Source organism: Coregonus clupeaformis, chromosome 17 (genome assembly GCF_020615455.1).
Source record: "Coregonus clupeaformis isolate EN_2021a chromosome 17, ASM2061545v1, whole genome shotgun sequence".
Lineage (NCBI taxonomy): Eukaryota > Metazoa > Chordata > Actinopteri > Salmoniformes > Salmonidae > Coregonus > Coregonus clupeaformis.
The window spans coordinates 61,163,755-61,186,660 of NC_059208.1; the positions used below are offsets into that span (position 1 = coordinate 61,163,755).

The 22,906-nt window shown below is 44.8% G+C and overlaps 1 protein-coding gene across 1 annotated transcript in view; it reads left to right on the plus strand.

Annotated features, from left to right (window-relative positions):
• The window catches only part of nt5c1aa (5'-nucleotidase, cytosolic IAa), a 48,697-nt gene extending 29,182 nt beyond the window's left edge, over positions 1–19,515 (plus strand). The window contains exons 3-7 of the mRNA XM_041903865.1: positions 474–641; positions 1,356–1,485; positions 14,431–14,553; positions 16,442–16,626; positions 16,861–19,515. Of these exons, the coding sequence (XP_041759799.1) occupies positions 474–641; positions 1,356–1,485; positions 14,431–14,553; positions 16,442–16,626; positions 16,861–17,217 (963 nt within the window). The 3' untranslated portion in view covers positions 17,218–19,515. The remainder of the gene's footprint in view (positions 1–473; positions 642–1,355; positions 1,486–14,430; positions 14,554–16,441; positions 16,627–16,860) is intronic.
• The last annotated feature ends 3,391 nt before the right edge of the window (positions 19,516–22,906 follow it).

Genomic DNA, 22,906 nt, shown 5'->3' on the forward strand with positions numbered 1-22,906 from the left:
TAGGTATCATGTACTGCTTAATTGAGGCCATCTTGAACATGCATCAACTGCTAATGTATCCAACTGTTTCCCAGAATACACTGGTGTCCCTTAACTGGGTTCATTTCACAGACCAGATGTTATAGGTTGTACGTGTTTAGCTCTAGCTCTCCGTGGTCCTCTGTAGCTCAATTGGTAGAGCGCGGCGCTTGTAACGCCAGGGTAGTGGGTTCGATCCCCGGGACCACCCATACGTAAAAATGTATGCACACATGACTGTAAGTCGCTTTGGATAAATGGCTTATTATTATTATTATCTATTCCCTCTTATTCTGTCAAAGCTAATTTCTCTCATTTTTATCTTTCCCGACCCTTCTCAACCTTTCTTCCTTTCCCGTCTGCTTTCTATATTCCTCTTCACCTCTACACATCCAATCTCTCTCTCCCTCTCAACCCTTCGTGTATTTATTTATTTCTACCCCCCCACTCTGCAGCCCAAGCCGGAGAATGCGGTGACCGTTGCGGTGTCGTCCCGGGTACTGTTCCGTACTGAGACCGAGCAGAAGGTGTATGAGCAGAAGGGGGTGGAGGAGTACCTGCGGTACCAGGTGGAGCATGAGAACGAACCCTTCGCCCCTGGGCCAGCCTTCTCCTTCGTCAAGGTTAGAGCCATACAAACACACACAAACACTTCCATACCATAGGATGGACTTAACGATGAACAAGGAAACAGGATACACGTCGTCCCCCACAAATGATGCAGCGCATTTCAGTTATCGTGTGTGACCACAGATTATCCATTATATTGACCAGATGCTCAAGTGGCTGCAATGAATATGAAAATAAATATTTTGTAAATTTGGCTTCGGGACCACCAGTAAAGATCCTTGTTTCACCATCTCTGCCTGCTGTATATCCTGAGTCACACCTCACACCAACCCTTACATGTAAGGTGTTGTATTCGGCGCGCGGCAAATAAAATGTTGATTTGATTTGAGTACTGAGGTTGGTAGAGTCTTTCCCCAAAGGCTTTGAGAGACATACAAATGAACAAGAACTACCGCAGTAACACACAGACGCATTCCGTGACTTGTTTTTGGCTTATTGACTCATGTCACGTGTAAAACATGCAACCGCAACCATGGAAACACAGTGTTACAAAGTGGCTAATGTTAAATTGATTCGGAAGGTTTTATCTTCTGGATCTGAATGAGATGGAACGCTTTCATCTGACTACATTACCCATAATCGTTTGCTGTCCCCTGCTATCCCATCAGGCCTTGGAGACGGTGATATTGATTTGTATGCTGAATGCTATTACATGTATACTGAATACATTACCCATGATTCTGTGCGCTCATCTGCTCTTCCATCAGGCGTTGCAGGCGGTGAATGCCCGTCTGAGAGAGCTGTACCCAGAGAGTGAAGAACTGTTTGACATCGTCCTGGTGACCTATAACCACGCCCATGTAGGGGTCAGGCTCATCAATACTATCAACCATCACAGTGAGTCTCACACACACACATGCACATTAACCAACATGGAGGCACGCATGCTTACAGTGGCTTGCGAAAGTATTCACCCCCCTTGGCATTTTTCCTATTTTGTTGCCCAGTCCCAGCCGATGGTGTTCTTGGGGTGATGAGAGGTGTTGGGTTTGCGCCAGACATAGCGCTTTCCTTGATGGCCAAAAAGCTCAATTCTAGTCTCATCTGACCAGAGTACCTTGTTCCATATCTTTGGGGAGTCTCCCACATGCCTTTTGGCGAACATGTTTGCTTATTTTATTCTTTAAGCAATGGCTTTTTTCTGGCCACTCTTCCGTAAAGCCCAGCTCTGTGGAGTGTACGGCTTAAAGTGGTCCTATGGACAGATACTCTAATCTCTGCTGTGGAGCTTTGCAGCTCCTTCAGGGTTATCTTTGGTCTCTTTGTTGCCTCTCTGATTAATGCCCTCCTTGCCTGGTCCGTGAGTTTTGGTGGGCGGCCCTCTCTTGGCAGGTTTGTTAAGGTGCCATATTCTTTCAATTTTTTAATAATGGATTTAATGGTGCTCTGTGGGATGTTCAAAGTTTCGGATATTGTTTTATAACCCAACCCTGATCTGTACTTCTCCACAACTTTGTCCCTGACCTGTTTGGAGAGCTCCTTGGTCTTCATGGTGCCGCTTACTTGGTGGTGTCCCTTGCTTAGTGGTGTTGAAGACTCTGGGGCCTTTCAGAACAGGTGTATATATACTGAGATCATGTGACAGATAATGTGACACTTAGATTGCACACAGGTGGACTTTATTTAACTAATTATGTGACTTCTGAAGGTAATTGGTTGCACCAGATCTTATTTAGGGGCTTCATAGCAAAGGGGGTGAATACATATGCACGCATCACTTTTCCGTTATTAATTTTTTTGAATTTTTTGAAACAAGTTAATTTTTTTCATTTCACTTCACCAATTTGGACTATTTTGTGTATGTCCATTACATGAAATCCGAATAAAAATCCATTTAAATTACAGGTTGTAATGCAACAAAATAGGAAAAACGCGAAAGGGGGATGAATACTTTTGCAAGGCACTGTAACACACACATGCGCTCACACACTTAGCAGACACACACACACACTTAGCACACACACACACTTAGCACACACACACACTTAGCACACACACACACTTAGCACACACACACACACACTTAGCACACTCACACGGAGGCACGTGCACGCACGAAACATGCACCTGCACGCACTATCCAACAGTTCATAGTGAAACTAGCGTAGACTCCAGAATACACGTATGTACGCACGTATGCGTACTCAGTCAATATCACAGGTACCAGCGTCAGCAGATGTAGGATCTTGATTTGACCACCCAGTTGTTGCAGGATTAAAAAAAAAGGCTTCTAAAGTTTGTAATTTGTAACTTTAAAATGTAAGACTTGATGTGCCCTGAAAAAAAAAACATTTATCAACCCCTACAAACATTTCCATTAATGATAATCCACACAATCATTCACATTTCCTGTTGCTGCAGGATTATTTTCCTGCTGTGAGAAACTGGTCAAATGATTACCCTACACCTGTAGCTTTCTTTGCGTGCTACGAATACTGCATACTGCTATATACTTCATCTGGAAGCCTAGAATAGAAGTTGTCTTACAAAAAAAGTGTTCCAAAAGGGTTCTACCTGGAACCAAAAATGGTTCTTCAAAGGGTTCTCCTATGTGGTCAGCCGATGAACCCTTTTAGATTCTAGTTGGCACCTTTTGTAGGCACAGACCTGGGATCAATTTACCCTTACCAAGTCTGACTATTCACCGTTAGACCTAAGATCACTATCTGGGAGGGACTTCATATCAATTTCAGGTAAAGCTTTTCCAGATGCCATGAACCATATCTCTAATGGATCTCTGTGTGTGAACGCAAAACAGAAACCAAAGCTGTTCCCAAATAATGGGTCAGGTCCCAAGGGAACCGACCAGTCCCTCTTGGGTCGCGGCTAAAGCAAAGCCTTGGTTGTGGCTTGACAAATGTATTTGTATATTTATTTTGTTGATGGGGGTCACCAACATATTCAAAAGACTTTTGTGTGAGTCACAACAAGGAAAACAAGTTAGGGAACTGGCTTCCTTCAGAGCTCCCAGATGCCTCCACGTCTTCTCATCTGACGTTAGATCTCTCCGGTGGGTTCTCTGTGTGAACACACAACACAAACCACACTCCTTGACCTCTGACACTTTCTCTAGAGAACACAAAAAACAAACACGGACAAAGATGACCGCCCAGACGTCAAGGAGACTCGATTCTGTAATACAAACTGCTCTTTAGGGTTCATCCCAAATGAAACCCAAGTCTCTTTATGATGGACTACTTTTGACCAGAGCCCGTGACCGTATTAACTATGTCGGTTACATGTGAATCATTTACCAGACTCTCTTATCTAGAGAGACTTAGAGGTTAGTAATTTAGCAGACTCTCTTATCCAGAGAGACTTACAGGTTAGTAATTTAGCAGACGCTCTTATCTGGAGAGACTTACAGGAGCAATTAGGGTTAAGATTTTTTTCACCTAGTCAGCTCGGGGATTCGAACCAGAGACTTTTCGGTTACTGGCCCAACGCTCCTAACCGCTAAGCTACCTACCTCTCAGAACCAAAAGTAGTGCGTTATATAGGGAATATGGTGCCATTTGTGATGCAGACCTGACCTATTGTGGAAGTGAATTAGGAGACGTTTACACCACAAGTGCGTAGGTTTAAACAAAGGCAGAAGTGATAAGTAGTGTTGGATGCAACTTGTAGTCGCCGTATACAAGATAGGTTTTTGGATACTCGTACAGTATATATACACTCTAATCTTGCTTCCCAAATGACACCCTATTCCCTACATAGCACACTGGACAAATGTAGTGCACTATAAAGGGAATAGGGTGCTATTTGGGATACAGGTTGTGTATGAGTGAAAATCAACATCCTTGTGTAGACATTGGATTGGCTCTTTAAAAACAATGTAGACATTGGATTGGCTCTTTAAAAACATAATGTAGACATGAGATTGGCTCTTTGGGGTGTACGACAACATAATATAGACATGAGATTGGCTCTTTAAAAACATAATGTAGACATGGGATTGGCTCTTTAAAAACATAATGTACATTGGGATTGGCTCTTTGGGGTGTATGACAACATATTGTAGATATGGGATTGGCTCTTTAAAAACATAATGTATTTTATTTATTTTTATTTTATTTCACCTTTATTTAACCAGGTAAACCAGTTGAGAACAAGTTCTCATTTACAACTGCGACCTGGCCAAGATAAAGCAAAGCAGTGCAATAAAAACAACACAGAGTTACATATGGGGTAAAACAAAACATAAAGTCAAAAATACAACAGAAAATATATATACAGTGTGTGGAGGTAAGGCAATAAATAGGCCGTAGTGCAAAATAGTTACAATTTCGTATTAACACTGGTATGATAGATGTGCAGAAGATGATGTGCAAGTAGAGATACTGGGGTGCAAATTAGCAAAATAAATAACAATATGGGGATGAGGTAGTTGGGTGGGCTAATTTCAGATGGGCTGTGTACAGGTGCAGTGATCGGTAAGCTGCTCTGACAACTGACGCTTAAAGTTAGTGAGGGAGATAAGAGTCTCCAGCTTCAGAGATTTTTGCAGTTTGTTCCAGTCATTTGCAGCAGAGAACTGGAAGGAATGGCGGCAAAAGGAGGTGTTTGCTTTGGGGATGACCAGTGAGATATACCTGCTGGAGCGCAGACTACGGGTGGGTGTTGCTATGGTGACCAGTGAGCTAAGATAAGACGGGGATTTGCCTAGCAGTGATTTATAGATGACCTGGAGCCAGTGGGTTTGACGACGAACATGTAGTGAGGACCAGCCAACAAGAGCGTACAGGTCATAGTGGTGGGTAGTATATGGGGCTTTGGTGACAAAACGGATGGCACTGTGATAGACTACATCCAATTTGCTGAGTAGAGTGCTAGAGGCTATTTTGTAAATGACATCGCCGAAGTCAAGGATCGGTAGGATAGTCAGTTTTACGAGGGCATGTTTGGCAGCATGAGTGAAGGAGGCTTTGTTGCGAAATAGGAAGCTGATTCTAGATTTAACTTTGGATTGGAGATTCTTAATGTGAGTCTGGAAGGAGAGTTTACAGTCTAACCAGACAACTAGGTATTTGTAGTTGTCCACATACTCTAGGTCAGACCCGCCAAGAGTAGTGATTCTAGTCAGGTGGGCGGGTGCAAGCAGCGTTCGGTTGAAGAGCATGCATTTAGTTTTACTAGTGTTTAAGAGCAGTTGGAGGCTACGGAAGGAGTGTTGTATGGCGTTGAAGCTCGTTTGGAGGTTTGTTAACACAGTGTCCAATGAAGGGCCAGATGTATACAAAATGGTGTCATCCGCATAGAGGTGGATCCGAGCATCACCAGCAGCAAGAGCGACATCGTTGATACACACAGAGAATAGAGTCAGGCCGAGAATTGAACCCTGTGGCACCCCCATAGAAACGGCCTGAGGTCCAGACAACAGGCCCTCCGATTTGACACATTGAACTCTATCTGAGAAGTAGTTGGTGAACCAGGCGAGGCAGTCATTTGAGAAACCAAGGCTATTTAGTCTGCCAATAAGAATGTGCTGGTTGACAGGGTCAAAAGCCTTGGCCAGGTCGATGAAGACAGCTGCGCAGTACTGTCTTTTATCGATCGTGTTTATAATATCGTTTAGGACATTGAGCGTGGTTGAGGTGCACACATGACCAGCTCGGAAACCGGATTGCATAGCGGAGAAGGTACGGTGGGATTCGAAATGGTCGGTGGTCTGTTGGTTAACTTGGCTTTCAAATACTTTCGAAAGGCAGGGCAGGAATGACATAGGTCTATAACAATATGGATCTAGAGTGTCACCCCCTTTGAAGAGGGGGATGACCGCGGCAGCTTTCCAATCTCTGGGATCTCAGACGTTACGAAAGAGAGGTTGAACAGGCTAGTAATAGGGGTTGCGACAATTTCGGCGGCTAATTTTAGAAAGAAAGGGTCCAGATTGTCTAGCCCAGCTGATTTGTAGGGGTCCAGATTTTTCAGCTCTTTCAGAACATTAGCTGTCTGAATTTGTGTGAAGGAGAAGCGGGGGGAGCATGGGCAAGTTGCAGTGGAGGGTGCAGAGCTGGTGGCCGGGGTAGTGGTAGCCAGGTGGAAAGCATGGCCAGCCGTAGCAAAATGCTTGTTGAAATTCTAGATTATTGTAGATTTATCGGTGGTGACAGTGTTTCCTAGCCTCAGTGCAGTGGGCAGTTGGGAGGAGGTGCTCTTATTTTCCATTGACTTTACAGTGTCCCAAAACTTTTTGGAGTTAGTGCTACAGGATGCAAATTTCTGTTTGAAAAAGCTAGCCTTTGCTTTCCTAACTAATTGTGTATATTGGTTCCTGACTTCCCTAAAACGTTGCATATCGCGGGGGCTGTTCGATACTAATGCAGTACGCCACAGGATGTTTTTGTGCTGGTCAAGGGCAGTCAAGTCTGAGGAGAACCAGGGGCTATATATGTTCTTAGTTCTGAATTTTTTGAATGGGGCATGCTTATTTAAGATTGAGAGGAAAGCACTTTTCAAGAACAACCAGGCATCCTCTACTGACGGAATGAGGTCAATATCCATCCAGGATACCTGAGCCAGGTCAATTAGGAAGGCCTGCTCGCTAAAGTGTTTTAGGGAGCGTTTGACAGTGATGAGGGGTGGTCGTTTGATCGCGGACCCATTACAGACGCAGGCAATAAGGCAGTGATCGCTGAGATCCTGGTTGAAGACAGCGGAGGTGTATTTAGAGGGTAAATTTGTCAGGATGCTATATATGAGGGTGCCCATGTTTACAGATTTAGGGTTGTACCTGGTAGGTTCGTTGATCATTTGTGTGAAATTGAGGGCATTTTGTTTAGATTGTAGGTTGGCCGGGGTGTTAAGCATATCCCAGTTTAGGTCACAAAGCAGTACGAACTCTGAGGATAGATGGGGGGCAATCAGTTCACATATGGTGTCCAGGGCACAGCTCAGGGCTGAGGAGGGTCTGTAGCAAGCGGCAACAGTGAGAGACTTATTTCTGGAAAGGTGGATTTTTAGAAGTAGAAGCTCAAACTGTTTGGGCACAGACCTGGATAGTACGATAGAGATCTGCAGGCTATCTCTACAGTAGATTGCAACCCCACCCCCTTTGGCAGTTCTATCGAGATGGAAAATGTTGTAGTTGGGGGTGGACATTTCTGAATTTTTGGTGGCCTTCTTAAGCCAGGATTCAGACACTGCTAGAACATCAGGGTTGGCGGAGTGTGCTAACGCAGTGAATAACTCAAACTTAGGGAGGAGGCTTCAGATGTTAACGTGCAAGAAACCAAGGCTTTTACGATTACAGAAGTCAACAAATGATAACGCCTGGGGGGTAGGAGTGATACTGGGGGCTACAGGCACTGGGTCAACCTCTACATCACCAGAGGAACAGAGGAGGAGTAGAATAAGGATATGGCTAAAGGCTTTAAGTACTGGTCTTCTAGTGCGTTGGGTACAGAGAAAAAAAAAGGGGCAGGTTTCCGGGCATTGTAGAATAGATTCAGGGCATTATGTACAGAAAAGGATATGTAAGGATATGAGTACAGTGGAGGTAAACCTAAGCGTTGGGTAACGATGAAAGAGATAGCATCACTGGAGGCACCGATTGAGTCGGTCTCCGCGTGTATGGGGGGTGGGACAAAGGAGCTATCTAAGGCAGGTTTAGCGTGTGCTAGCGGGCCGGGGCTAGCAGATGGATCTTCGTGGTCGACGTCGTAACGGGAAGCCTGTTGTAACCACATCAGACGATTTCATCGGCAGACCAGTCGTGTTGGATCGGCGGGGCTCCGTGTCAACACTAGGAGGTCCCGTCCGGTTGACAGAGAGGTAGATAGCCGCGAGATGGGCCTGGCTCAAGGCTAACTCAGGGCTGATTAGCCAACCACAAATGTCCATTTGGTTGCAGCTAGCTAGTAGCGATGAATCCGGTGTTAAAGGTTCAGTGATTCCGGCAGAAAAAACGATATGTTCAGGGTCGATAATGCGCTGTGCAGACAGTGCAGACTGGCCGAAAAATAGTCCAGGCTAGAGCTGGTTGGCTGGTAGGTAGTGCAGGCCACGGCCACGGACAATGGTAAAGACCGCTAACGGTGGCTAATAGCAAGTAGCTAGTAGCTGGCTAGCGATGATCCGGTGTTAAGGTCCAGTGATTCAGTGGTTCCGGCAGAAAATCCGATATGCTCTGGCTCGATAGTGCGATGTGCAGACTGGCCGACAATTGTCCAGGCTAGAGCTGGCTGGTAGGTAGTGCAGGCCACTGCCACGGACAATGGTGAAGACCGCTAACGGTGGCAAATAGCAAGTAGCTAGTTAGCTGGCTAGCTGGCTAGTTTCAGCCAGAGGTTCGGGATAAAAATGTATGAAGAAACAACAGAATCCGTTCCACATTGGGTGAAAGTATATTTAGTTAAAGGATGGAAAGTGAGATTGAGAAATATATACGAAAAATACAACAAAAAAAACAGGCTATTTACATAAGGTCCTCTGTAGCTCAATTGGTAAAATGTATGCACACATGACTGTAAGTCGCTTTGGATAAAAGCGTCTGCTAAATGGCATATTATTATTAAAATAAAAAAAACATGACCGCACTGCTATGCCATCTTGGATAATGATGTAGACATGGGATTGGCTCTTTGGGGTATACGGCAACATAATGTAGACATGGGATTGGCTCTTTGGGGTATATGGCAACATAATGTAGACATGTGATTGGCTCTTTGGGGTGTATGACAACATAGTGTAAACATGTGATTGGCTCTTTGGGGTGTGACAACATAATGTAGACATGGGATTGGCTCTTTGGGGTGTGACAACATAATGTAGACATAGGATTGGCTCTTTGGGGTATATGACAACATAATGTAGACATGGGATTGGCTCTTTGGGGTGTATGACAACATAATGTAGACATGGGATTGGCTCTTTGGGGTGTATGACAACATAATGTAGACATGGGATTGGCTCTTTGGGGTGTATGACAACTTCATCGCTGCGAGAGACTCCATGCATCTACTTTACATAAATACATGGAATGATTGCCATGTTCTGTCATGTGGATAATAGTTTATTTAGCATACAATTAAATATAAGTGCACCTGTTTGCAGTAGAGAGAGAGATCTGATTTGAAAACCCCATTAGAATCAGTATAGAAGAGTCCCCTCTTAGAGAGCCATACAGTTTCAAGGGAATTAGTTTGCAGTTTCATGAAGCTCTTCTCAGGACACACAACTCCTTCTAAAATAATGTTTATTCATCTTTCCCTAAAATATACAGCTGTGAGAAGACTGAAATATAAACATAAAAACGACTTTGATGTCTGGATGTCAGTGAAGTTGTTCCAGTATAAGCAATCATTTAACTAGTAGTGTACAGTATATTATGGAAGCAGTCTGGTACTACTGTGCTGTTAATGTACTGTATCATCAGGCCTCATCCTCTCTTACTGTACTGTATCATCAGGCCTCATCCTGTTAATGTACTGTATCATCAAGCCTCATCCTCTGTTACTGTACTGTATCATCAGGCCTCATCCTGTTAATGTACTGTATCATCAGGCCTCATCCTGTTAATGTACTGTATCATCAGGCCTCATCCTCTGTTAATGTACTGTATCATCAGGCCTCATCCTGTTAATGTACTGTATCATCAGGCCTCATCCTGTGTTAATGTACTGTATCATCCGGCGTCATCCTGTTAATGTACTGTATCATCAGGCCTCATCCTCTGTTACTGTACTGTATCATCAGGCATCATCCTCTGTTAATGTACTGTATCATCAGGCCTCATCATGTTAATGTACTGTATCATCAGGCCTCATCCTGTTAATGTACTGTATCATCAGGCCTCATCCTGTTACTGTACTGTATCATCAGGCCTCATCCTGTTAATGTACTGTATGATCAGGCCTCATCCTGTGTTAATGTACTGTATCATCAGGCCTCATCCTGTGTTAATGTACTGTATCATCAGGCATCATCCTCTGCCCAGATCAGATCAATGGACACATAATAGAAAGACAACAATGAGGACATCTATGAACACATGACATAAAGACATCCATTAATGTAAAATATGAAGGAATTCATGGGTTAAGAATAACATCAATGACTGGGCCATCCCCAGAGTACGATATCTCCCATGCTTCAGTACTTGTGTATGCAGCATGTCCCCAATATTGGGTCAGGAGGGACCCATTTATCCTGGGTTGGGGCTGTATGATTAGGCTCTGGCAGAACACATTGTTGTGATTTTGTTGATCTTGATTTTTTTTCTGAAGGGGACAGGGGAGCGCTTGAGTGAGATGGGTCAAGATTCGTACCCCTCTCTCCCAAAATAAAGGTCCCAGACACAGACTGTCACTCTTCTCTCTCTTCCTCTCTCTCTCTCTCTCTCTCTCTCTCTCTCTCTCTCTCTCTCTCTCTCTCTCTCTCTCTCTCTCTCTCTCTCGCTCTCTCTCTCTTCCTCGCTCTCACTCTCTCCCTCGCTCTCTCTCTCTCGCTCTCTTTCTCTCTCTCTCTCTCACTCTCTCTCTCTCTCTCGCTCTCTCTCTCTTCCTCGCTCTCTCTCTCTCTCGCTCTCTCTCTCTCTCGCTCTCTCTCTCTCTCTCGCTCTCTCTCTTCTCTCGCTCTCTCTCTCTCTCTCTCTCTCTCTCTCTCTCTCTCTCTCTCTCTCTCTCTCTCTGTATCTTGTTCAATCGCTCTCTCTTTCTCTCGGTCTGTCTATCTTTCAAGGAAATCTCCATCCATCCATCCATCCATCCATCCATCCATCCATCCATCATTCTCCCTGCAATGATCACCTTCATTCCCTCCTATCTCTCTCTCTCTCACTTATATCCTTTCTTTATCCTCTCTATCCATCCCAGTCAGGTGGACAGACCCTTGTTTCCTCTGTCCCACCCTTTGGTGAATGATCTCCATGGTCTCTTTTCCTCCTGAACAAACACCTTTCTTCCCTTCTCCTCCCATCTTCCCCCTTTCTCTCTGTCTCTCTCTCTCTCCTTCTCTCTCTCTCTCACTCTCACTCTCACTCTCTATCTATCTCTATCAATTCAATTCAATTTTCAATTTAAGGGCTTTATTGGCATGGGAAACGTGTGTCAACATTGCCAAAGCAAGTGAAGTAGATAGTAAACAAAAGTGAAATAAACAATAAATATTAACAGTAAACATTACACTCAGAAGTTTCAAAAGAATAAAGACATTTCAAATGTCATATTATGTATATATACAGTGTTGTAACAATGTGCAAATAGTTAAAGTACAAATGTGAAAATAAATAAACATAAATATGGGTTGTATTTACAATGGTGTTTGTTCTTCACTGGTTGCCCTTTTCTTGTGGCAACAGGTCACAAATCTTGCAGCTGTGATGGCACACTGTGGTTTTTCACCCAGTAGATAAGGGAGTTTATCAAAATTGGGTTTGTTTTCGAATTCTTTGTGGATCGCTGTAATCTGAGGGAAATATGTGTCTCTAATATGGTCATATATTTGGCAGGAGGTTAGGAAGTGCAGCTCAGTTTCCACCTCATTTTGTGGGCAGTGTGCACATAGCCTGTCTTCTCTTGAGAGCCAGGTCTGCCTACGGCGGCCTTTCTCAATAGCAAGGCTATGCTCACTGAGTCTGTACATAGTCAAAGCTTTCCTTAAGTTTGGGTCAGTCACTCTCCCTCCTCTATCTCTCTGTCTCTCTCTCTCTCTCTCTCTCTCTCTCTCTCTCTACTCTCACTCTCTATCTATCTCTATCTCTCTGTCTCTCTCTCTCTGTCTCTCTCTCTCTCTCTCTCTCTCTCTCTCTCTCTCTCTCTCTCTCACTCTCTCACTCTCTATCTATCTATATCTCTCTGTCTCTCTCTCTGTCTCTCTGTCTCTCTCTCTCTGTCTCTCTCTCTCAATCCATGTTTACCCCCTTTCCTCTCAGTACATCTTGGCCCAGGAGTCAGGACTAAAGATTCATTCAGCACCTTGCTGTAAACCTGTATCAGAATACATTTAGCAGCTACCTCCGTCCTCCGTCCCTCCCTCCCTCCCTCCCTCCCTCCCTCCCTCCCTCCCTCCCTCCCTCCCTCCCTCCCTCCCTCCCTCCCTCCCTCCCTCCATCCCTCCCTCCTCCCTCCCTCCCTCCCTCCCTCCTCCCAAAGTCCAAAATCTGCAACAGTAAACAGCTCCAGTATATCATGACTGTTTAATCCTAAACCTCATCCTTTCATATCTAGAAAGCCATTTACGGATGACTCGTCTTGATAACCCATTTTTTCTATGCTTGTTAGGCGTGTCTGAATTTTATTTTCGCCAAATTTTAACATTCACATTTGTCTGGTTCAAAATCCCATGTTTTATATCACTCTCCCCCTGCTCTCCTCTCCCCCTGCTCTCCTCTCCCCCTGCTCTCCTCTCCCCCTGCTCTCCTCTCCCTCCTGCTCTCCTCTCCCCCTGCTCTCCTCTCCCCCTGCTCTCCTCTCCCCCTGCTCTCCTCTCCCTCCTGCTCTCCTCTCCCTCCTGCTCTCCTCTCCCCCTGCTCTCCTCTCCCCCTGCTCTCCTCTCCCTCCTGCTCTCCTCTCCCCTGCTCTCCTCTCCCCCCTGCTCTCCTCTCCCCCTGCTCTCCTCTCCCCCTGCTCTCCTCTCCCCCTCCTGCTCTCCTCTCTCCCCTGCTCTCCTCTCCCCTGCTCTCCTCTCCCTCCTGCTCTCCTCTCCCTCCTGCTCTCCTCTCCCTCTGCTCTCCTCTCCCTCCTGCTCTCCTCTCCCCCTGCTCTCCCTCTCCTCCCTGCTCTCCTCTCCCTCCTGCTCTCCTCTCCCTCTGCTCTCCTCTCTCCCCCTGCTCTCCTCTCCCCCTGCTCTCCTCTCCCCCTGCTCTCCTCTCCCCTTGCTCTCCTCTCCCTCCTGCTCTCCTCTCCCCTGCTCTCCTCTCCCTCCTGCTCTCCTCTCCCCTGCTCTCCTCTCCCCTGCTCTCCTCTCCCTCCTGCTCTCCTCTCCCCCTGCTCTCCTCTCCCCCTGCTCTCCTCTCCCTCCTGACTCGACAGTTATTGCACCTTACCTCAGATGACACTGTGTGTTCCTAATTGCCAAACTATACAGTATCGCCCCATACTGAGACTCTGCCTGCGTCCCAAATGGCAAACCTATTCCCTACTTTAAAAGTAGTGCACTAGAAAGGGAATAGGGTGCCATTTGGGACGCAGGTTATTAGACTCCCTCCCTACGGAGATGGCACTTAAGATTAATTTATTGGTCAATTACACACAAAGTCCAACCGAAATTGGACTTCCACTTTCAACCCAACCCCTCTGAAAGACACATATACATGTTTGGATAAGTGCGGTGGGCTGCCACACTGGGTGCTGTTGTTGTGGGGGGTTAAGTGCCTTGCTCAAGGGCACAACAGCAGGCCACGGCATCTAGGAGTTGATACCAGCAACCCTCCAGTCGCCAGCTCACATCATGACAGATATTTCCCATCAGACCCCGATTTCGAACTGGCAACCCGCCGATTGCTGGCCCTCTCTCTAACCGCTAGGCTACCTGCCGCCCTTTCAAGCTTATATAAATGTCCTTAGCCTTTGGCCTGGAAGGTTGGCTGATTGATGCGTTAAAGGGCTTTGTCGCTATGCTATCTTTCAGGACAAGCTCACACTTTTCCTAAAGGGAGAAAATGACAAAAGACACAGATCTAGGATCAGCTTACTCTTCCCAAATTCTAACCTTAACAATTAGGACTAGGAGGAATACAATCTGATCTCTGGGGAAGAAACTGGGCTGAAACGGGGAGGAAGTACCTGAACCTGGCTGCTCTTATGACCCAGATGTGATTGTGTTTCTCTCTCTCTCTCCCAGATCTATTCATTGAGAGGTTCTGTATGACGGGAGGCAGTTCACCTATTGGCTACCTGAATGCGTGGCAGACGAACCTGTACCTGTCTGCTGATGCTGAGAAGGTCAGAGAGGCGCTGTCTGAAGGTGAGTCACACCAGACTGACTGAGTCCTGTTCTCACCTGTATAGTACAGAACTACCCTCCACTGTAGCATGGAACCCAAGTACAGAATAAATGTATTGTGGACAAACTCAAGGGTCAGCTGTCCTGGGATGATGTTGAACCGCTAACCTTCTGAATGGGACAGTCACACAGTCTCAATAGTTTGAATTACTGCACAGGCTATCTCAGGTATGTAGAACTCTCACATACTTTTAAAGTGCAATTTTCGGGCCTCCCGAGTGGCGCTGCATCGCAGTGCTTGAGGCGTCACTACAGACCCGGGTTCGAACCCGGGCTGAGTCGCAGCGTCGTCCGGGTTAGGGGAGGGTTTGGCCGGCCGGGATGTCCCTTATCCCATCGCGCTCTAGCGACTCCTTGTGGCGGGCTGGGCGCAGTGCACGCTGACACGGTCGCCAGTTGTACAGTGCTTCCTCCGGCACATTGGTGCATCTGGCTTCCGGGTTAAGCGAGCTAACTTTTGTTTAACCAGCTAAACAGCTGCTATTAGCAAAAATGTGTTTGGAGTTAACTTTCTAGCTATGCTAGAGTTTACACTTCCTCTTCCAATTAAAATGTAAGGAGGTCAAAATAATGAAAATCAAACTACCAAATGTATTCATTTTAAATGTTGATTACTTCTCCTTGCCATTATCATTCACTTAATGATAAGAAAAGACGTGAAAAACATTTATTTTACATATGATGGGGGGCACTGGGTCACTGGTTTGCCTGGGTGGGGGTTACTGGGCAAGAAAATATTGAAGACCCCTGATTTAGAAGGCAAATACCAAGAAAGATTGGTACCTGCTCTAATGTGGTGAATAAATTAGCAAACATTAGAATATTCAAACATTTTATGTTAATTTCTACAACTCCATTTCCATGTGTTATATGACACTAGGGAGCGATTCAACATTCAAACTACTGCCAGAGGGTTCTGGTTAAGAAACAATCCTAGAAAGGGGAAGGTTCAGTTCCCAAATGGCACCCTGTTCTCAGTATAGTGCACTACTTTTAAACAGGGCCCATAGGGCTCTGGTCAAAAGTAGTGCACTATAGAGGGAATAGGGTGCCATTTGGGACTGAACCTTCCCCTTTCTAGGGGCTCTATTCAATCCACATCGCGGAAGTTCGTCTTTACAGAGCGATTTAAATTTAAAGGCAATGTTCCTGCTTTAGCGGAGACTGCATTTCACGGTAAACGCTGCATACGTCGGACCAATCGGAAATTACCTTCTGCATTTCTATCACGCAATCTGTAACGCTTCAGCGATAGACTGAGTAGAGCCCTTAGTCGATCCTTTCGCCTCAGCCCTTTGAGGACTAAATGGCAATCAGGCATTGCAGCGGCCACCATGTTAATATTAATCTGTCTCAATGTTTTCTCTCAGGCATTGCAGCGGCCACCATGTTAATATTAATCTGTCTCAATGTTTTCTCTCAGGCATTGCAGAGGCCACCATGTTAATATTAATCTGTCTCAATGTTTTCTCTCAGGCATTGCAGCGGCCACCATGTTAATATTAATCTGTCTCAATGTTTTCTCTCAGGCATTGCAGCGGCCACCATGTTAATATTAATCTGTCTCAATGTTTTCTCTCAGGCATTGCAGCGGCCACCATGTTAATATTAATCTTTCTCAATGTTTTCTCTCTCAGGCATTGCAGCGGCCACCATGTTAATATTAATCTGTCTCAATGTTTTCTCTCAGGCATTGCAGCGGCCACCATGTTAATATTAATCTGTCTCAATGTTTTCTCTCAGGCATTGCAGCGGCCACCATGTTAATATTAATCTGTCTCAATGTTTTCTCTCAGGCATTGCAGCGGCCACCATGTTAATATTAATCTGTCTCAATGTTTTCTCTCAGGCATTGCAGCGGCCACCATGTTCATGTCCGATAATCTGACGGAGGTATCAGAGACGCAGCTGAGAGTGGCCTTCGACGGTGACGCTGTCCTCTTCTCTGACGAATCAGAACGCATCTTCAAGGCCCAGGGCCTCGACGGGTTCTTCCAGCACGAGAGAGACAATGAGGACATTCTACTGGACCGTGTAAGTAGACATGCGTCAGAAAAAATAATATTGGATTGTTATCAATCAGATCAGCAGATTCCTGTAACTCCATGCACATTATAGCGTTATTTCTCTTCTCCTCTCTTCTCCTCTTCTCTCCTCTCCTCTCCTCTCCTCTCCTCTCCTCTCCTCTCCTCTCCTCTCCTCTCTTCTCTTCTCTCCTCTCCTCTCTCCTCTCTTCTCCTCTCTTCTCCTCTTCTCTTCTCTTCTCAGGGCCCTCTTAAGGACTTCCTAGCGTCCCTTGGCAAACTCCAGAAGAAGTTCTATGCTAAGGGCCACCGTCTGGACTGTCCCATCCGTACCTACCTGGTAACGGCCCGCAGCGCAGCCAGCTCAGGGATCCGTGCCCTGAAGACCCTGAGAGCCTGGGGCCTGGAGACGGACGAGGCTCTCTTCCTGGCCGGGGCCCCAAAGGGCCCGATGCTGGAGAAGATTAGGCCCCACATCTACTTTGATGACCAGATGTTCCACGTGGAAGGGGCGGCGGAGATGGGCACGGTCGCGGCTCACGTACCCTACGGGATCGCTCAGAAGCACCCACATAAGAAGAGCCTGAACACTGGGAAGTAGATAGTGGAGGGAGAGAACAAGAGAAAGATGGAAGAAACTAAGAGAAGGAGAGACTTGAGATGAAAAACTTTCAGAGAGGGAGATCTAGAGTCATGTGGAACATCTGATCTTCCCAGGGTCGTTGTCACAAACAAGAAAGGGATGTTATTCTCAGTCAGTGTGTTTCGTAAAACAAAGGTAGCTCAATAACAATGAAGACAAGGAAGAAAGTCTGTAAATTATTGGAATGAAATACTCCTAATGGACAATTACTGAATTGTGTTGATTACAGTATGTGCTTTTCACCAGATTTCAGAAGTGTTTGTATTGTACATACATGGGGTTGTTTCATCTCCTCAGCATCCTATGTGTAGCAGCCTTTATTAGCATCCTTAGGAGTGGGTTATCATAAGCACTTTGGTTGGACAGAGGAGATATCTACATACCTGAGATAGGAACAGAGGAGAGTTCTACATACCTGAGATAGGAACAGAGGAGAGTTCTACATACCTGAGATAGGAACAGAGGAGAGTTCTACATACCTGATATAGGAACAGAGGATTTATTTATATACCTGATATAGGAACAGAGGAGAGTTCTACATACCTGATATAGGAACAGAGGATTTATTTGCATACCTGAGATAGGAACAGAGGAGAGTTCTACATACCTGAGATAGGAACAGAGGAGAGTTCTACAAACCTGAGATAGGAACAGAGGAGAGTTCTACATACCTGAGATAGGAACAGAGGAGAGTTCTACATACCTGATATAGGAACAGAGGATTTATTTATATACCTGATATAGGAACAGAGGAGAGTACTACATACCTGATATAGGAACAGAGGATTTATTTGCATACCTGAGATAGGAACAGAGGAGAGTTCTACATACCTGAGATAGGAACAGAGGAGAGTTCTACATACCTGAGATAGGAACAGAGGATTTATGTACATACCTGATATAGGAACAGAGGAGAGTTCTACATACCTGATATAGGAACAGAGGATTTATTTACATACCTGATATAGGAACAGAGGATTTATTAACATACCTGATATAGGAACAGAGGAGAGTTCTACATACCTGATATAGGAACAGAGGATTTATTTACATACCTGAGATATCCTGTCAACAATGAGCTTTACTTTCCCATATGACTTGAGCAAATGCCTTCATTTGAACTGAACTTGTTTTATTTTCCTTCAACATGTGTGGGATGCATCCTGTGTTATTTTTAATGGCCGATCCCATGGCTGTGGTCGTAGCAAAGGGAATAGACAGTAGCTCCACAACTCTCCACAATCCGTCCTAAGAAGTAAACGCTTGATAGTCACCTGGATGGTATTTTACAAGATGACGAATGCCAACTGGACTGCCCCAAGGACACTGGCTTTAGAATGGCAACTGGACTGCCCCAAGGACACTGGCTTTAGAATGGCAACTGGACTGCCCCAAGGACACTGGCTTTAGAATGGCAACTGGACTGCCCCAAGGACACTGGCTTTAGAATGGCAACTGGACTGCCCCAAGGACACTGGCTTTAGAATGGCAACTGGACTGCCCCAAGGACACTGGCTTTAGAATGGCAACTGGACTGCCCCAAGGACACTGGCTTTAGAATGGCAACTGGACTGCCCCAAGGACACTGGCTTTAGAATGGCAACTGGACTGCCCCAAGGACACTGGCTTTAGAATGGCAACTGGACTGCCCCAAGGACACTGGCTTTAGAATGGCAACTGGACTGCCCCAAGGACACTGGCTGTGATTCAAAACATATGGATAAGACTGACGACTGACAGTGAAACGTGGCAACAACCAAAAAGTGTCAGAAATTGGGATGGATTCTATTCTTTACATCATCAAAATCGAGTGCATAAAGTACAAGCCATGATCCAAAAGCACAGAGAACGCGGTGAAATAACTATATTTGACAGTTGCACGACAGACATACAATTATCCTATTTAGCACACATGGACAATTTACGTGATGTAATGTAGCAATAGACTATTTCTTTGCGTGGAATTGTCTCGTTGTGAAAAAAAGAAACTTCTTCAAGAACGTGAAACACTTTGATTGAATAGGTCACATGCATGCTAGTTATCTCTGAAGATAGCAAATAACAATAGTATTATCTCACAAAGTCTTCTCCATAGCCCATTCATGTAACAAAGCCGTTAATACCAAGCGTAATGTTTTTCAGTCTCTGAGTTTCCATTGGTGCCTTAGTTCTAATAAATGTACTAAAGCAGTAGGTGTATTTATGTGTATGTTCTGAGGAAACACCGGATGATCAATAAAGTTTTTACGAATCCAACTGCAATACATAACTAAGGAGGAAGTGCTAAGGAAGTGCCTGTGTGCATCCCAAATGGCACCCTATTCCCTATATAGTGCACTACTTTTGACCAGAGCCCTATGGGTCTTGTTGAGAAGTAGTGCACTATATAGGGGACAGGGTACGTAAGTATGTAACGGTAGTCTAAAATGGCTTCCTCCCGTTGTTTCCCTCCATCATCACTGACGTTAAAGAACTTGGCAGATTCTTTGTAGCCATTCTCCACGTTGCTTTATTGATGCATCTTAAGACTTCCGGTACCTTCCTGATACCACAGTCTACATTGTCAATTCAGTCATACATTGAAACACCAGCAACGTTATTAGATAATACTTTGGGAATTAATTCGTGTTGAATGACGAATTGAATAGAAGCAAATTAAAGATCTCTGCCATCATTCATTTGAATGCATAGATTATGTTTTTGCTCTATGGTCTGTAGAGATGTATTGAAAAGACAAAATAGTCAGATGTAGCTTGAAAGGAGAAATATACAGTATGTACTTTAGCATTTGTAACCAGGGATTCATGAAGCACAATGCACCACACCAGCAGACTATTTAGTTCCACCAGAGATACATAAATATTTGGTCACACTTTATTTGGATAGTCCAGATTTCCCATGTGAATATGCTCTACACTCATACTATTAACAAACTATCTATTGATAAGCAACTGCTTTCTACGGTTACGGTAAAAGTGTTACCAAATATTTTAGCAGTTTCCGCCTGTCTTAACATGAAACTACATCCAACCGAATATTATAATGATGAAATCTCTTTGACAACACAGGTAAACACAGGTAAACACAGGTAAACACAGGTAAACACAGGTAAACACAGGAACAGTATACCTGGATTTGTGTCCTGCAGAGAGGGACGTAATCCATGCTCAAAATGGTTTTCAAGACAGGACTTTTAATTTTTGTTTGACTAAATGTCCATGATGGATTGTACATGTCACTATGTATTTGGTCTGCTTTAGATATCTAGTGCTGATGATGGGTTTGCATGGTCATTATATAACCGGTTAGTGTAACTACGTGGAAACACTTACCGCGTTGCAGTACAGCTTGTGTCTGAAATTATGTTCTGCTCGTTGTCAACCATTGTGGACATTTGAGGACATTTATTAAAGATGATCATTCAAGGGTGGGAGCGGTCTACTAAATGTCAGAGTTAATGATTTATTTTGTCAATAACATACAACTGAACATTCCTCAGAAAAAACGATAGAAGTTTGGAATGAGTCCCATCACCATTTTGTTTTAACTTGATGTATATGACTACTGAACAAATAGTTATTCACCATGAATTAGTAACTTTCTTATCAAATTAGTACTTAAGAACATAAGAAGATAACTATTGAAATCAGTATGCGTCATTAACCAACCTGGATGCTACTTCTCTCAGCACCACATGGGGGCACTGTTGCAAACACATCATTTTAAGTTCACTGAATTTGGTCCTGCCACGAACGCATCAACTTCCTCTGCTACTCTGGAGCAGAAGGTGGGGTGGGGGGGGGCTAGAGCGTGGACCTCTACACCACCTACAGATCCAACCGGCCACAGGGAGGCACTGTGGAGCTGCTGAGTCTGAAACTACATCCACTGACTCTGTTAGAGGGCCGTGGAGTAGAGGAGGGTCAGGGGAGGAGAGGAGAGGAGAGGAGAGGAGAGGAGAGGAGAGGAGAGGAGAGGAGGAGAGGAGAGGAGAGGAGAGGGAGAGGAGAGGAGAGGGAGAGGAGAGGAGAGGGAGAGGAGAGGAGAGGAGAGGAGAGGAGAGGAGAGGAGAGGAGAGGAGAGGAGAGGAGAGGAGAAGGGAGGAGAGGAGAGAGAGGAGAGGGAGAGGAGAGGAGAGGAGAGGAGAGGAGAGGAGAGGAGAGGAGAGGAGAGGAGAGGAAACAACAGTTGAGGTCACACATATGGTGCTGAGAGCAGTAGAATCCAGGTTGGTTATGGTGCATTTGCCTACTGGTTTGAAGTAGGTATCTTCTTATGTTCAATTATTAATTTAGTCAGAAAATATTGTATTCTGATGTTTTGAATGAGTTGTTAATAATGATGAACTATTTGTTCTATTAGTATAGAAATGTGAAAATGGTGATGGTGCTGTTTCTAAACTTCTGTTACTGTTTCTGTGGTGAATGTTCTGTTCTAACTTATAATCATCTTTAATAAATGTCCTCAAACCACAATGAATGGCATTGGAAAGTAAATAATTTACATACATCTGTAACAGTAGCTTAAAGGGGCAATCTGCATTTACCCCGCCAATGTTTTGGTAAAAAGCTGAGGGATGGGCCTGGAGAAATTGAACCACACTCAAATTCAAAGACCTAGCTATGGATGCAATGACTGACCATCCATGATACCCACATTATAGTTTTAACCACGTTTTGAGGCGATACAGTGTCCGTTTACAAACAGTGGAGTAAAACGTGCATATATTTTGGTTTCTGATAGGGTGGGACGGTTGAACAAAGTTAGCGAGGCATTTATAAGTTATATTCTTCGGGAATCAGTGGGTACATAAAGTTAATTTAATGCTCCAAAAGTTGACGTACCATTCGCAGATTGCCCCTTTAAGTGCCCCTCTGTATCACTGCCACCTACTGTACACAGCATATATCCACCTAGACGTCAGATAATAGGGCAAAGGTAGGCACTTTAGTTCCAATATTTGGCTAAAGTATAGTAGCTTACTAAATCTGTAGAAAATTCCTTTCGGACTAGTGAAAGCATTCCTGAAAATAGGCACACCATGCTGATTTCCTGGTTGAGTCACAACATGCAGTAAGCATAGCTCTGGTAACCAGTTTTCAAGGCATGTTAGTATCGTCTCTGTATTTTACTAATATATGCCTGGACAATAGCAGTGCAGTGTGGTTAAATGTTATTTTGGCAGACAGTTCTTCCCCGAGCCATTACATTTACATTTTAGTCATTTAGCAGACGCTCTTATCCAGAGCGACTTACAGTTAGTGAATACATATTTTTTTATATTGGCCCCCCGTGGGAATCGAACCCACAACCCTGGCATTGCAAACACCATGCTCTATCAACTGAGCTACATCCCTGCCGGCCATTCCCTCCCCTACCCTGGACCAATTGTGCGCTGCCCATGAGTCTCCCGGTCGCGGCCTGCTGCGACAGAGCCTGGATTTGAACCAGGATCTCTAGTGGCACAGTTAGCACTGCGATGCAGTGCCTTAGACCACTGCGCCACTCAGTGTTCTAAGTGACAGCATTGGCATGTTTCTAAATGTCCTTCAAGAGGGCCAAGTCTTACTCCATGATACACGTTACAAAATAAAAGTGAAAAATAAATACATTAACAAACTCTAAATAGAGTATACTGTATATAAAA